Source organism: Gracilinanus agilis, chromosome 3, assembly GCF_016433145.1.
Source record: "Gracilinanus agilis isolate LMUSP501 chromosome 3, AgileGrace, whole genome shotgun sequence".
In the NCBI taxonomy this organism is placed as follows: domain Eukaryota; kingdom Metazoa; phylum Chordata; class Mammalia; order Didelphimorphia; family Didelphidae; genus Gracilinanus; species Gracilinanus agilis.
The window spans coordinates 201,669,257-201,683,771 of NC_058132.1; the positions used below are offsets into that span (position 1 = coordinate 201,669,257).

Below are 14,515 nucleotides of genomic sequence, written 5' to 3' on the forward strand. Positions count from 1 at the left end.
GGGTTTTAATTATCATTTGTCTGATTGAATAGAATGGAACTGAAATCAACTGTCATCATCTTCACCATCTGCCTCTTATCCATGGTCCTTTCTAGAATCTCAGGTGTGATCTTTTCTCAGTTTTTTTTTTTTTGTTGAGATCCTAATAGACCAAACAGACAATGCCTTGGGGAGACTCCATACACTTGGGAGAGGGAATTAATAATGGGCACAGGTAGTAGAAAGACAATAGTGCTAGGAGAAGATGTTTTGTTGAGAAATGGGGGGAAAATATCTAGTGACAGCTTAGGTATCCCCAGGACAAGAATGCCCAGATGTGAGTGAAGATCCTGCCACCTCACATCAGCATGGAGGGGAGATTGAATGTGCACTGCCATATGGAAATGTCAGTCTAGATCTCTTATCCCTGCCCTGACTACCTTGCAGGTGGATTGTTCCCAATCTCACGAATCACTGATACACTTCTTCTTCTCGGCTGTCTTGCTATTACTCTAGTTCAGGTTTTTATCCTGAACTGTGCTGAGAATATTTCAAGAGTCTTTCAACTGGTTTCCCCACCTCCCATTTCTCTTCCTCCACATCACTACCAAAGACAACATAAGCCTTCTTTATACAATATGCTGATTGTTTCATTCTGCTCTTCAGAGACTCTCTATGGTCTCGTCCCAACTCATCTTTTGAGCCTCATTTCTCATTTTGCACAATATATCACAGTCATATGGACTATTTGCTTTGTCCTAACCATGTTTCAAGATTTCTCAACCCTGAACCTTTGCTTTACTTACTAGCTGTGTGATCTTGGGAGAACCTCCTTGCCCGAGGATCCCTTCTATCGCTTAACCAAGATTCTATGATCCCTCAGCATCCTGGTCATCCTCCTCTAATTACACTCAATGTTGCCAGTATCTTTCCTAAAATATAGTGTCCAGAATGAAATGCAATACTCTAGATGTCATCTGACTGAGGTCAGAATCAAGCAGTTCCTCTACTCCTTTCCTTTATCTTCCCAGTCTCAGTTCCCATAAACCTTCTCTCTCCATGTCCTACTCCAGGCCTTGCAGCAAACATAGGGTTTCACCAGTCCTTTATCTTCCCCCTTCCAAAAGGTCTTCAGGCTAGCCAGCCAGTTTTATTACTCATCTGGGCTAGAGAGTGGACTCATCCAAGGGGAGTGGGCAAACTGCCCATTAATCAGACTGTCTGATTTGACTTTGGCTCCAGGGTCAAAAAAGGGAGATATGTCCATCTGCCATAAAATTGCTTAAAAACTCATGGAAATGTAATTGAAGTCGCCTTTCCCTGTTCAGGGACCCAAACTCCAATCGTGTTAAAAGAACAATGCTTTTTTCCTTCTTCCTTTGATTTGAAATAGGGATAGTCCTACCTATGATGTATCAGTTTAAGGCAATAGGAACTCAGAGAGCCTTGAGATTTATTTCATTGGCCTGATGTAGGGCACTTAGCCCAGGGGGTTGTCAAAAGAGAGGATGTCTCTTCTCCCACCCACTCAGTACCAGCAACTTCCCTCCCCTCCCCCAAACACACACACACACACACACACACACACACACACACACACACACCTAGAAACACCTACCAGATTTGTTTTTATATTCAATGTCAAAGCCGGTGATGATACTGTTCCCATCAAATCTCTGAGTCCAGCGCAGGTTCATGCTCCGGGCCTTCACTTCCCGGATCTCTAGCTCAGGAGGATCTGGGGGCTCTGGGATTTGTGTGTAGGGGAAAGGCAAAGGGGAAGCTAGTAAATGACAGTGAAGTTTTATTTCTCCCCCTCTGTGGAAGGCTTTGGGCTCTCTTAACTTCTCCCTGAGGAGGAATTGGGTGCCCCTCATTCGGCCAGATGGAACTTCAGTCTTTTATTGGGATCTAGTCCCTGTGACCTGAGAACTGAATTTAAAATCCCAATTGTGACTTCTGTTTCATCCTCACCTCTTCCTTGACTGGGGAGAAGTACTGAAGGCTAGCTTTCCTAGGGATCTCCAGAGCCAAGCACCCTCCCCAAAGGATAATATCCTCTGGGCCTGGTTAAGGAGAGACTCATCACAGGACCCATACTTTACCAGCTTTGTACTCCCTTCTCCCAAAGAAGCAACAAGAAGGTCCTAGTCCCATCCAGCCCCATCTATCCATATGTGAAATGAGTCAGCGGGCATAATGCGGGCTACAGTTTTCACCAACTTTTGCCATCCTAACCTGGGACCAGTATAGTTCTGATATTCAAACTTGGGCCAGAGGGTCAATGAAAGAGACTTTGACATCAACTGCTTTTAGATGATTCTCTCCTTTTCTGCCCTCCTCCCATCTTTGTCTGATGGCCACCCCTTCCTCTTTGGGCTAATATAAGAGATAGAACCTACTGAGGTGGGAGGCTGGGAAGAGAGAAAGAGGATACCTTGCACAGTGAGTTGGATCAGACCCCGGTCCTCCCCATAGGAGTTGATGGCATGGCAACTGAAGAACACGGAGTCCCCACGGTCAGCTGGCTTCAGCTTTGATAGTGACAGGGGCAAGGAAGAGGAGGGAGACAAAGATACATTTAAGAGTGAGTCAGGGGGCAGCTGGGTAGCTCAGTGGAGTGAGAGTCAGGCCTAGAGACAGGAAGTCCTAGGTTCAAACCCGGCCTCAGCCACTTCCCAGCTGTGTGACCCTGGGCAAGTCACTTGACCCCCATTGCCCACCCTTACCACTCTTCCACCTATGAGACAATACACCTAAGTACAAGGGTATAAAAAAAAAGAGTGAGTCAAAGAGAGGCCCAATTTCTGGGGGTGAGGGGTGGAAGGGACTTCTTTTCTGTTTGTGTTTTTTTTTATCCTGTGGTTCCTCCTCAGGTCCATGGATATGGCAGATTGATCCTATTTTCTATTACTTGCTTCCAAACAAGTCAGCTCAGTCTAAGGCAATGGAAAGAGTGCTTAGTTTGAGTCAGCAGACTAGTTCAAATCCTCTCTCCCATTTACTATCCGTGTGATCGGGTAAATCACTTAAATTCTTAGAGTCTTAGTCTCCTCACCTATAAAGTGAAGGATATGGATTAGCTAACCTATATAAGGTCTCTTTTGTCTGTTAAGACCATGATCCTATGATGCCATGATCCCAATAAGTTGGGGGCAAAAAAGATCATATGGAACAGAGGTGGGGAATTCGGTCTTCTACCCAAGGAGAAATGCCATTTCATTCCAGTGGTAGGGAAGACTTTAGGGCTGTGTCATTATGAGAATAGAACCCCAGGGCCTGAAGTATGGGGAAAATGGCAAAAGGCAGCAGCTAGTTTAGTTGTGAGGATGCTAGAGGGCTTACCAAGTGTTCTAGAGAAAGAAAGTTTTTAGAGTTAAAACAAGGAGGGTCTTAGGATTCTAATTATGGAAAGACCTGTGGTGTTCCAAGCATGGGGTCAGGCTGCGGTATTCTAAGTACCAGCGGAAGTGCTGTGGAATTCTAAAAATGCTGTCAACATAGGGCTCCAGGAAAGGAGATGTGATATTCTAAGAATAAAGAAGTTTCAAAGCCTGAGAAGCAACTCATACTGATTCTAGGGGGGCAGAGAAAAAAAGATGCAGGTGGGGGAGGTAAGAATCTATTGCTTGTGTTAGATTGAGAGGGGTCCAATTTTCCTGCCAGTAGTCAAGGTTATCTTGGATGAGGGAACCCAATCACTGCCAAATTAAAGGAGCTATACTGCAGAGAAAAGGAGTGAAGGCCAGGTGACTTTGCCATATAAATTCACTCTGATGGAAAGATCGAGAGATGGAGAAAACCAGCTCTTCTAAGCAGGTCATGACATAGTCCTGGTTTTGAGGTCTATAGTCAGCATGCTACTGTGTTAGTTTTCCCACTGATTTGCTTTAATGTGACCTCCCACTGAATGGCAATCTTTCACTCTGTATTGAGAAGTTCCACATTGGAGAGATGGAAGCTGGGCAAATAGGTTGTTTTACCTTTTCTGGGTCAGAGAGATTATAAAATAATCCTTATCTTTCCCCTACTTCCCCCACCTCTCCTTCACTTCCTACCCTACCCCCTGCCATCTCTCCAATGTCAACCTAGTCAAGGATGCTCTGGAAAATCATTTGGAATGAAGTCCTGTTTGGTTAAGTTTGAAAGTTGCTGACATTGGCCCCTAGGGATTTTTTTTCAACAGGAATAGAGGCAGATGTGGGCTCTTTGTGTCCATTGTGGTCTCAGACCCTCACGCCCTAGAATACCTAATTCTGCCTATCCTGAGGATACTCAAAAAAGTGAATGAATTTAGCTGAAGGGAACTTTGGGGGTTTGGGTCTGGGTGTCAAAGTGACTGGACAGTTGCTTACCTTAAGAGTAGAGATAACCTCATCCCCATTGTCCTTGGTGGTAATGGCATATCTCATGACTCGGTCCGGATCAATGACCGTGTCCCCCTTCTCCCAACGGATGATGATGGGACGCTCGCCACGTGCAGTGCAGTTCAGTTCCTTTGTGTGGCCCTTGATGGCAATGGTAGTATTAGGGTGTGAGGTGATCATGGCTGGTACTGGAGAGAGAAGGAAAAGGAGAGTCAAAGATAAACTATGGGGTATCCCCAGAACCTAGAATAGAGGATTCTGGCCGGGAAGCAAGACCATTCCCCCTTCTCTGCTTTCAGCTGCTTTCCCCTCATCAGAATACCCAATCCTGAACTGTCGGGGATTCAAATTGCTAGCAGATGACAATAGGGAAGTGTTTCTTCCACCCCCACCACCCTCACCTGCCATTCAGGTCCTTAGTAAATAGCACCCTGTGCATGAGATGAAAATCACATTCATTATATAATTACAATCAGCAAAATTGGCTGTCAAACTTGCTAGGACCAAGAAAGCATAAACATCTAAGTGTGTGGTGGAAGAAGGGCTTCAGTTTCTCTGGCTGACCCATCCTGTTTCAGAGGCACTTAACTTGGTCTGTAAGAGTCAGGGTCAGGGACCCATGACCCTGGCCAGCTGATCCTGGTCACTGGTCTTGGCTCTCAGGGGAAGGTTTTTGCAGCAGTTTGGAAGATGATGAACTCTGTGTGGTTTCACAGGCTTGACCCCCGAGTACATCCAAGGGACTCAAGGAATTATCTGCCTGCCACATGTGTTGGAACCCCATCCTTTTCTTTCTTGTTAAAACTCTTCCCTTTCGTCTTAGAATCGATCCTGTCTCTAGGCTTGGCTCTCATTCCATTTGAGTCTCCTACTCCATCCTTTTCTGACCTTCTCATTACTCCAGGAATGGCCCAGGGATATGTTCTGTTTATGTCTCCAGGAAGGCAGGGTGCCCTTCTCCAGGAGCTCTTTCTAAGGGGACCTGACCAGAGGTCACACTAATCTGTGTTCATCAGTGGGTAGGAGGAAGGATTCTGAGAAGTGGACTGGGCAGTTTGGACTATTACTGATGAAAACTGGTCCAAGGTGAATTTGGGCTCTTGTCTGAGAGTGTGGCTCTGAGGTGATCCTAATCTTTACCCTCAAGGAACCATACCTGGATGAGGAAAAGATGGTACCTTGACAATAAGAGCATTTCCCAGTAGAGACAATGAACTGGGACCACAATTGCAGACTCCTATCACAATGCTAAATCTCTCTAAAGGGTCATGTTACTCTCTTCTCTCTAAACAAGGCCGCTTCATCTGCTATTATAAAATCACTACTTTGAAGATTTAGAAGAGACTCCTGAGGCCATCAAGTCCAATATCTCAATTTACATTTGGGAAAATTGAGGCCCAGAGGAATTAAATGACTTGTCCAACATCATAGGGTGGTAGGTAACAGAGTCAGAATTTGAACCCAGGTCTCCTGACCTAACAAAACAGTCCTGAATTCAGATCTAGCTTCAGATACTTACTAGTTGTGTGACCCTGGGCAAGTCACTTCACTCTGTTTGCCTCAGTTTCCTCATCTATAAAATGAGTTGGAGGAGGAAATGGTAAACCATTCCAGTTTCTTGCTAAGAAAACCCCAAAACAGGGTCATGAAGAATCATATAGGACTGAAAAAATAATAACAAAATCCCTAGAGAACATCTTTTAGGGAGAATTGCCAGGGGCAGCTCCTTCCCACAGCTGTGATTTTGTTTGAACTTTGGGTACCCACGGCCCTTCTCATATTATCCCTTTTTCTTTACTAGAACCTCTTCTCAGAGGTTGGCAAACTTAGGCTAAGTGAAATATAAGCAACTGATTAAGTCCTTAATAAATCATCTGATTAAATAAAATATGATTTATTACATATGAATTGTTTTTTGGGGGTGGGGGAAGCTTGATTCCATTGGCATAAAGAATTATCTATGAAAAACTCCCTTTTTAAAAAAATAACCCTTATCTTCCATCTTAGCATCAATACTTGTATTGGTTCCAAGGCAGAAGAGCAGAAAGGGCTAGGCAATGGGGGTTAAGTGACTTGCCCAGGGTCACACAGCTAGGAAGTGTCTGAGGCCTCCTCCAACTCATTTTATTGATAAGGAAACTGAGGCAAACAGAGTGAAGTGACTTGCCCAGGGTCATACAACTAGTGAGTATCTGAGGCTAGATCTGAATTCAGGAAGATGAGTCTTCCTGATCTAAACCCAGTGCCCTATCCACTGTGCCAGTTAGCTGCCCCTCTGGGGATTTTTAAGATTAGAATAATTGACTCTTTGGGAGGAGTTAGGTCAAGTTCTGCCTAAAAAGATTAAGGATAGATAAAAGGACCTCTTGCCTCTGGGCCTGGCTCTCCATCCACTGAGCCACCCAGTTGCCCCCAAAACTCCCTTTTCTAATGCAGACCAGCATTAGGTCTGCAATTTCTAGTTCTTAGAATAAACCAGGACATTAAGAGGTTAAATGCCTTTCTCTGAGTCAGGACATGCCAAGGATAAGAGGCCGTGCTTGAACCCAGGACTCCCTGAATCTGAGGCCTGCCCTGTATGCCCACTCTGCTGCTTCTCAAATGTGTTATTATTATTAATGCTATTTTATCCTGATTATCATTAAAAATGTTGTCCATGGAACATTTGCATTTTAAGGAAGACTAAAGATAAGTCAAAGCAAGGCAGCTGTAATGACGGCATTTCAGGCTGGTGTGCCTGTGGGTGGGACAAATATGCTTTTGTTTTTGTTTATTTTTTTGATCGAGAGGCCTTCTCGGCTTCCCTGAAATCACTAGAGGCAGCCCTGCCTCAGCGGACCCAGACGTTAGGCCCCTCTGCCAGTGTGGTAAGATTTCAGCACATTCCCCAGTCCCGGATCATCAAATAATGAAGCAGATAAATTTTATAATGCGCAGCATTACACCAGGATATACAATAAAATGCGAAAGACAAATAACTAGGTGCAAGTTATAATGAAGAAAAAGCCTGCAGTCAGAGACATGCGAGTATGAATTATTGACTAAGGTTTTACACTCTCAAGGATGTGAGGAGGAATATTTTTCCATCAAAGATTTGCATAATTCACTCGTATAAACCTGGGTGGAATATAGAGTATGATTTTACATCAACAAGTCGGCTTTTGCATTGCAGATGTCCTCCATGTTTTAGGGGAGCTTTGGAAGAGGAGGGCGGAGGTTGGAGCTGGGCTTGTTTCCGCTCTCCCCCAGGAGAGTGGATCAGAGGACGGGGGGCCAGGGCTCAGGGCTCAGGGCCACCGAAAAGGCCGAGGCTGAGGTCGGGGAGGGTTTGTCTCAAAGGAGAGGCGCCAAGAACCAGGCTCATGGCTCTGCTCAGCCTTGAAAGCCTTAAAGGGGCAGGGGTGAGTGAGGACGGGGCAGGGGTGAGTGAGGACGGGGCAGAGGATCAAAGGTCAAGGCTAAGCACTAGACTCAGCGTTTCCCAGGAAAAGAGGGGGGAAGACTGCTTCCTGGGAAGCTGCGGCTATAAGACAACTTCTCTTCAGAGATCTCCGCATGGGCTGGATGTTGTGGTCCCTGCCCTCAGGAAACCGTGTCTTTGATCCATCTGACTGGTCACACAGAGAGGCGGGCGGATGGGTGGACAGACTGACAGCAAAGATGGACCGAGCCTGTCTCTGTAACCCAAGCGTGTGGATTTTGATGTCTCCCTTTGTCTTGTTTTTCTCTGGTTCCTTCTAGTTGGTGGTGGGGGGGAAGAGTAGGGCAGGGAACACTGAACAGAGGAAGGGAACAGAATGGGGGAGGGAGGGAGGGATGATTGTTTAGAGAAGAGGGAGAAGAGGAAGGAAATTATAGGAACTGGGGGGTGCGAGGAGGAGGAGGGGATCATGATGATAAAATCGAATCCCTAGCTCCAGCCCTTTGAAATGTGGAGATGCTTCTGTCCTGCTGCTCCCTAGGGAGGGTAGGAACTCTGACCACTTCATCTATTGACTGTCCTCCCAGGTCCAGGATCATTGACCCTGGCCAAAGAGACAGTCCAGACCCACTTCAAAGCCAGTGGGCTACAGGGAGACTTAGGGGGCAAAGGGCCAAGCTCCAAGATCAAGAAGCTGCCAGCACAGGGTGTAGAGGGGTGGGATGCTTTCCTGGGCAGGAGGGAAGCAGGGTGTATCATGGCAGGGGGGAGGGAATGGGGCAGCAGCTAGGATGGCTTAAGGCACCCTGATTCTTCTAGAGAATTGGAGGAGGATATCACTCCATCAAGGACAGCTTCTGGGTAAGCTCTTTCAGAAAAGTCACCCATAAAAAATATAATGAAAGGAGTAAGGTTTAAAGCTTCAGGGATTGCTGCTTCAGAGTCTCTACGGAATTGCTGCAGGGAGGTGCCAACTGGAGTGGAGTGGGGAGGCATTTAGGTTGTTGTTTGGCTGGCCCATTGGTTCCCCTTATTTTTGAAAGGACATTCCTCCCCCCCCCCCAACTCTGGTTCTCCTCTTGGGGCATGTTAGCAGATGAGGAGCAAATACTGGAACCTTCTGTTTTCAGACTCAGGGGCAGGCTGGACCCTGGGGGCAAGTGAAGGGCATCAAACCTAATGCACTGACTGAATGTGATGAGTAGGTTTCCCTGAGAATGCCCATCCCACAGCAATGTTCAGGAGAGAGCAAGCCCAGGAGGAGAACCCTGCCTGGGGGGTGCATAGCCTGGGCACCATAGCGTGAAGGGCAGACAGGGAGAGGGACACTATAGCTAGAGGAGGCCCCTCGTCTGGAGAACTTCAGCTGTGTGTCTGCCTGCTCTCCCCTTCTCCAGGGCTGCAAATACAGCTGAATCCATGTAAAGGATCATAGCTGATTTGGGGAAGTGGTCATCCCACCTGACTCACAAGAATCTGAACCCTATCCCTAGAAGAATGCTGAGCTGTAACATTGGGGTAACTTTGGCCATGTCACCCTCTGAGCCTTAGCTGTCTCATCTGTAAAATGAATATATAGGATTAGATGGTTCTCAAGGTCTTGGCCTGCTTAAAAAAAAAAAACAAAAAACCAAACCATTGCCTTCTGACTTAGAGTCAATACTGTGTATTGATTCCAAGGCAGAAGAGCAGTAAGGGAAGGGCTAGGCAATGAGGGCATGGGGTCACATAGCTGAGAAGGGTCTGAATTCAGATTTGAACCCAGGACCTCCCATCTACAGGCCTGACTCTCAATCCAATGAGCTACCTACCTGCCCCTGAATACGATTTTTAATAGGATCTCAAAGAACATGATATCAGCACTGGAGTTAGATTTAGGAAGATCCAAGTACAAATTCTGTCTCAGACCCTCAGAAGTGGTGTGACCCTGGACAACTCACTTGTCCCCAGCCTCAGTTTCCTCATGTGTAAAATGGGAATCACAACTACCTCATAGTGTATTCTGGAGAGTAGAGAGATATTTGTAGACCATTTTGAAAACCTTAAAGTTCTACATAAATGTTAACTATTATTATTAAAATCAGTTCTCAGCAGTAGAATTTCAGGGGTCCTCCCTGAAAAGGAATGATTTTTTTTAGCAGTGGTGACTGTAGAGAAGCATCTCTGGTGTCCCTCACAGGAAGCCTGGTCCTGCAATAGCAGTAAGTGCAGGATCTGATTTGTCATGCTTTCTGGACAGCAGATGATCTAGGACTGAGCAGCGGTCAATTCTTGAACCCTTCCCACTCTCTGGATAGTGTAGGGCACTCCTTTTTCCCTAGCCTAGTCCTTTTTTTTTTTTGGCCTCCAAGACACACAAGGAAGAACTCCAGGCTTCTCATCCCTCTTTACCCCTAACTCCTGGGACCAGATGAAAAGGTAATTCAGTGGATCCATTTTTTGTTCTGTTATTTGCTCCCTGTGTGGCCCTGGGTTGATCACTTAATTTCTCTTAGCCTCAGTTTCTTTATCTGTAAAATGGAGATTAATAATAATATCTACTTCCCAGGGTTGTTGTAAGGAGTAAATGAGATCATATATGCTGGTTGCTTGGTAAACCTTAAAGCACCACCCATTACTATTGTTATCATTACTACTGTTATTCTCATTTCCATACAAAGAGCGGCCCACTGAGTCAGGAACCCTGGTCTAACCGCTTGTCGCTCTAATGAGGGAATCCCAGCGTTCTCCTCGAGCCACCTTTCCTTGTGTGTCTCCTTCTCTCCCTCCCACCCATGCATCCCAGCAACCTTCCATGCTAGGATGAGTTACTCTAATAGATACTACTAAAGCTTCACTCCATGCCGGCCTCCCTGGCTAGAAGGCAAAGTCTAAAAACTCTCCAGCTCTGCATTCATGGCCACACACAGGCGTGCCGTGTACTCTTACGATATCGGGAGGACCGCCACACGCTCACCCCAGTCCCCCGAGTCCTGCACACGGGCACCCACACAACCATCCCCATGAGCATCGACGCAGAGCCACCCGAGCTGCACAGCTGTACGGATGTACAACCCAGCGGGATACGTAGACCCCAAGGGCTCCCCTCGTCGGCGTCCCCCCTTCCTCGCGCATCCTCGTATTAATCCGGATTTAGGAAACAGAATTTGGTGGCTCCCGAGAAGCCGGTTCTCATGTCCATGCAGTAAGAGCCCCTTTTAGGAAGCCCCGCTCGGGGTAGCTTGAGTAGGGGCGGTACGGGGGTGGGGTGGGGATGTGGATAGGGGCTGAGGTGGGAGATGGGGACGCCCTTCGGGGCTGGCAGGCAGAACGCGAAAGGGAAGAAATGCAATGCATAAACAGAGAGCCAGAGTCCTGCAGTAATGTATGGTAATGACAGTCACAAAAGCAACACACTGCTCTAATAGGACACAGGAGGCTTTAATGAGATACAACTTCCCTGCTTTCTGCGGCAATGTAATTCAATTAACAGGGAAGGAAACTTCATTTTTTTTTAAGGGTGGTGGTGGTGGTGGTGGTGGAGGAAGAGACAAGCATTCTGGGGGCCTCGGATGAAGGAGAGGAAGATTTGGGCACTTGGAAGCATTTAGGGGCAAGGGGTTCAGGATGGCCCTCCAATACCAAGGGACCCAAATGCTGTCCACTCCGGAGGATCAAATAACAGACACGATGAGGGGAAAGGACATAGGTGGTGGTGGGAGGGGTGGAATAGTCTAAGGAAGAGAATGAAAAGCCAACTTCCTGGGCACCATTGAGTCAACAGAACAGATAAAGGGCCCTGAGATCTACAAGGAACCAGGACTGCCCTTGCTCCAAATCCTGGCTATTTAAGAAAGGAGTAAGGGGGTGCAGCTGGGTGGCTCATTGCATTGAGAGCCAGGCCTAGAGATGGGAGGTTCTGTGTTCAAATATGATCTTAGACACTTCCTAGCTGTGTGACTTAAGTTGTCACATAACTCCCATTGCCTAGCTCTTACACTCTTCTGCTTTAGAACCAATACACAGTATTGATTCTAAGATGGAAGGAAAGGGTTTTTTTTTTTTAAAAAAAGGAGTAAGGGTCAACTTTTTTTTTTTCATCTTGTCTTTGGATAAGTTTCTTTCTTGGGTTATGGTGCCTTTATCTGCAAAATGAAGGCGGCTTGGGGGTCTCTGTGTTGCCCATTTCTGCCCATCTGGGAGACAGGCCTTCCAACCTACCATAGGCCTCCAGCACTGGGCTTGGGAGAAGTTTTGGGCTTGGGGAACAGAAACAAGATTGCATGTAGGCCCTCCTGGGAATGTCTAGACTTCAGAGAACCATAGAATTGGAACTGACAGAACCTCAGAGGTCACCTAATAATAATAAGTCACATTTGTATAGGGTCTTGGGATTTATAGAGAGCTTTCCTCATAACATCCTCTCTGGGTCTCAGTTGTGTCATTTGTGTCATTTGTAAAATGAGGCTGTTGGAGTGGGTGACCTCTGAGGTCTCTTCCAGATGCAAATCTGTTTTCCTTTGAATCCTTTGGCAGAGTGTAAACATCATTTTCTCCATTTTACAGATGAGGAAACTAAACTGAGGTCCAGAGGGTTTAAGTGATTTGCTTAAAGTCACTCAGCAAATAACAGGGTCAGTATTAAAACCCCAGGTTGCCTTAGTGCAAGTCCATCACTCATACCCCCTATACCATACTGTCTCCTTAGTTCACTCAACCTGAATCCCTTCTATTATATCTTTTAATAAGTGAGCAGCTAGGTGACACTGTGGATAGAGTGCTGGGCTAGAGTCAGGAAGACTCATCTTTGTGAATTTAAATCTTACTTTTAGTTGTGTGACCCTGGGTAAATCACTTAATCCTGTTTGCCTTGGTTTCCCCATCTGTAAAATGAGCTGGAAAAGGAAATGGTTAAACCACTCTGGTTTCTTTGCCAAACCCCCCTCCCAGAAACTGGAGTGAGCCAGAAACAACTGAACAACAACAAAATAAGTGGTTGACCAGCCTCTGCTCAAAACACTTCTAGTGATGAACTCATTACCTTTTGAGGCAGGCCATGCCATTTTTGCACAGTTCTAATCATAAAGAAGTTCTTCCTTATATTGAAGTAAAATCTCTGTAACTTCCACCTCTGGCAGCATCAAACCTATAAAATAAATCTACTACCTCTCTTAGGGGCAATCCTTTAAGCAGTTGAGGGCAGAGATTGCATATCCCAATAAGTCCAATTCCCCTACTCAGGAAGCCTCCAACCTCTTCCCACTTCCCTCAGTCTAGTATTCAGTATTAAGTCTCACTATTAGAAGGCATTTATAACAATAATGGGGGCAGCTAAGCGGTACAGTGGATAGAGCACTGGGTTTGGAGTCAATAAGACTCATCTTCATGATTTCAAATCTGGCCTCTGATATGTGTTAGCTGTGTGACCCTGAGGAAGTCATTTAACTCTGTTTGCCTCTGTTTCCTCATCTGTCGAATAAGCTGGAGAAGGAGATGGCAAACCACTCTAGTATCTCTGCCAAGAAAACCCCAAATGGAATCATGAAGTGTCAGACACAACTGAAAATGACTGAACAACAACAATAAAGGTGGTGATGATATACATTTATATAGCACTTTAGGATTTAGGAAAGGCCTTTAAATCCCACTTGATCCTCCCAAAAAAGCAGTGAAGGAGTTGCTATTACTGTCTCCATTTTATAGATGAAGAAACTGAAGTAGAGACAGCTTAAGTGACTCGTCTAGAGTCATACAATTACTAATTATCTGAGGGAGAATTTAAACATGTATTGGTTTTTCATGACTCAGAGTTAGCCCTCTCTCCACTATGCCACTGAGGAATGCCTCATCCTTACTTTAAAAGCCTATACCTAGGGGGCAGCTGGGTAGCTCAGTGTATTGAGAACCAGGCCTAGAGATGGGAGGTCCTAGGTTCAAATGTGACCTCAGACACTTCCCAGCTGTGTGACCCTGGGCAAGTCACTTGACCCCCATTGCCTACCCTTACCACTCTTCTGTCTTGGAGCCAATACACAGTATTGACTCCAAGATGGAAGGTAAAAAATAAAAAAATAAAAACCTACACCTGAAAGGATGCTTGGCTGAGAGCCCATGGCAATGGTCATCCTGGCTTGGTCCTCTGCAAAAGAGTTGTACCTGGGGCTCTTGTTTCCATGCATTTGTGCCAGCTATTTCCCTGTCACTCTCTCCTTCTTCACCTTCACTTCTCTAATGCCTCAAATCCCTCAAGTTTCAGCTCAAATGTCCTAACTTTGGAGGAGGCCTTTCTTGGTCCCTCACAGCTTGTGGTGCCTTATTATCTCCTAAGTGTCTTCAACAAGTATCTTGTATATCCCAATTTACACACCTTCTCTCCATTAGAATGTAAATTCCCTGAGGACAGGGACTTTTTTTTTTTTGCCATTTCCTTGTATCTGGCATCTAACACTGTGCCTGGCATATAGTAAATGCTTAATAAATGTCTGATGATTAATTGATTGACTTAATTGGCTCCTTCTTTTCTCTGCACCTGGGAATGGAGATGGCAGCAATCATTCAGTATAGGATTTCCATATTTTCCTTGAAGTTTGAGGAAAGGTGGATATAGAGAGAGGAACCTGGGGAAAATCAGTGCATCTATATAGCTCTTGGCCCCCATCTAATGACAGGAATAATATATATCTCCCCAGCCTCTGCTTCTAGTGCCCATGATCCTCCAGCTTCAGCTAGTATCAAGAGGAGAACTGAAGGCTTCTATACCTCTATTTCC

General features: G+C 45.8%; 1 protein-coding gene across 1 annotated transcript in view; it reads right to left on the reverse strand.

The window, feature by feature from the left end:
• DSCAML1 (DS cell adhesion molecule like 1) overlaps positions 1–14,515 on the reverse strand; it is a 542,818-nt gene that overhangs the window by 58,910 nt on the left and 469,393 nt on the right. Inside the window, exons 12-14 of the mRNA XM_044669027.1 lie at positions 4,335–4,534; positions 2,417–2,513; positions 1,598–1,726 (exon numbers count right to left, since the gene is read on the reverse strand). Of these exons, the coding sequence (XP_044524962.1) occupies positions 1,598–1,726; positions 2,417–2,513; positions 4,335–4,534 (426 nt within the window). The remainder of the gene's footprint in view (positions 1–1,597; positions 1,727–2,416; positions 2,514–4,334; positions 4,535–14,515) is intronic.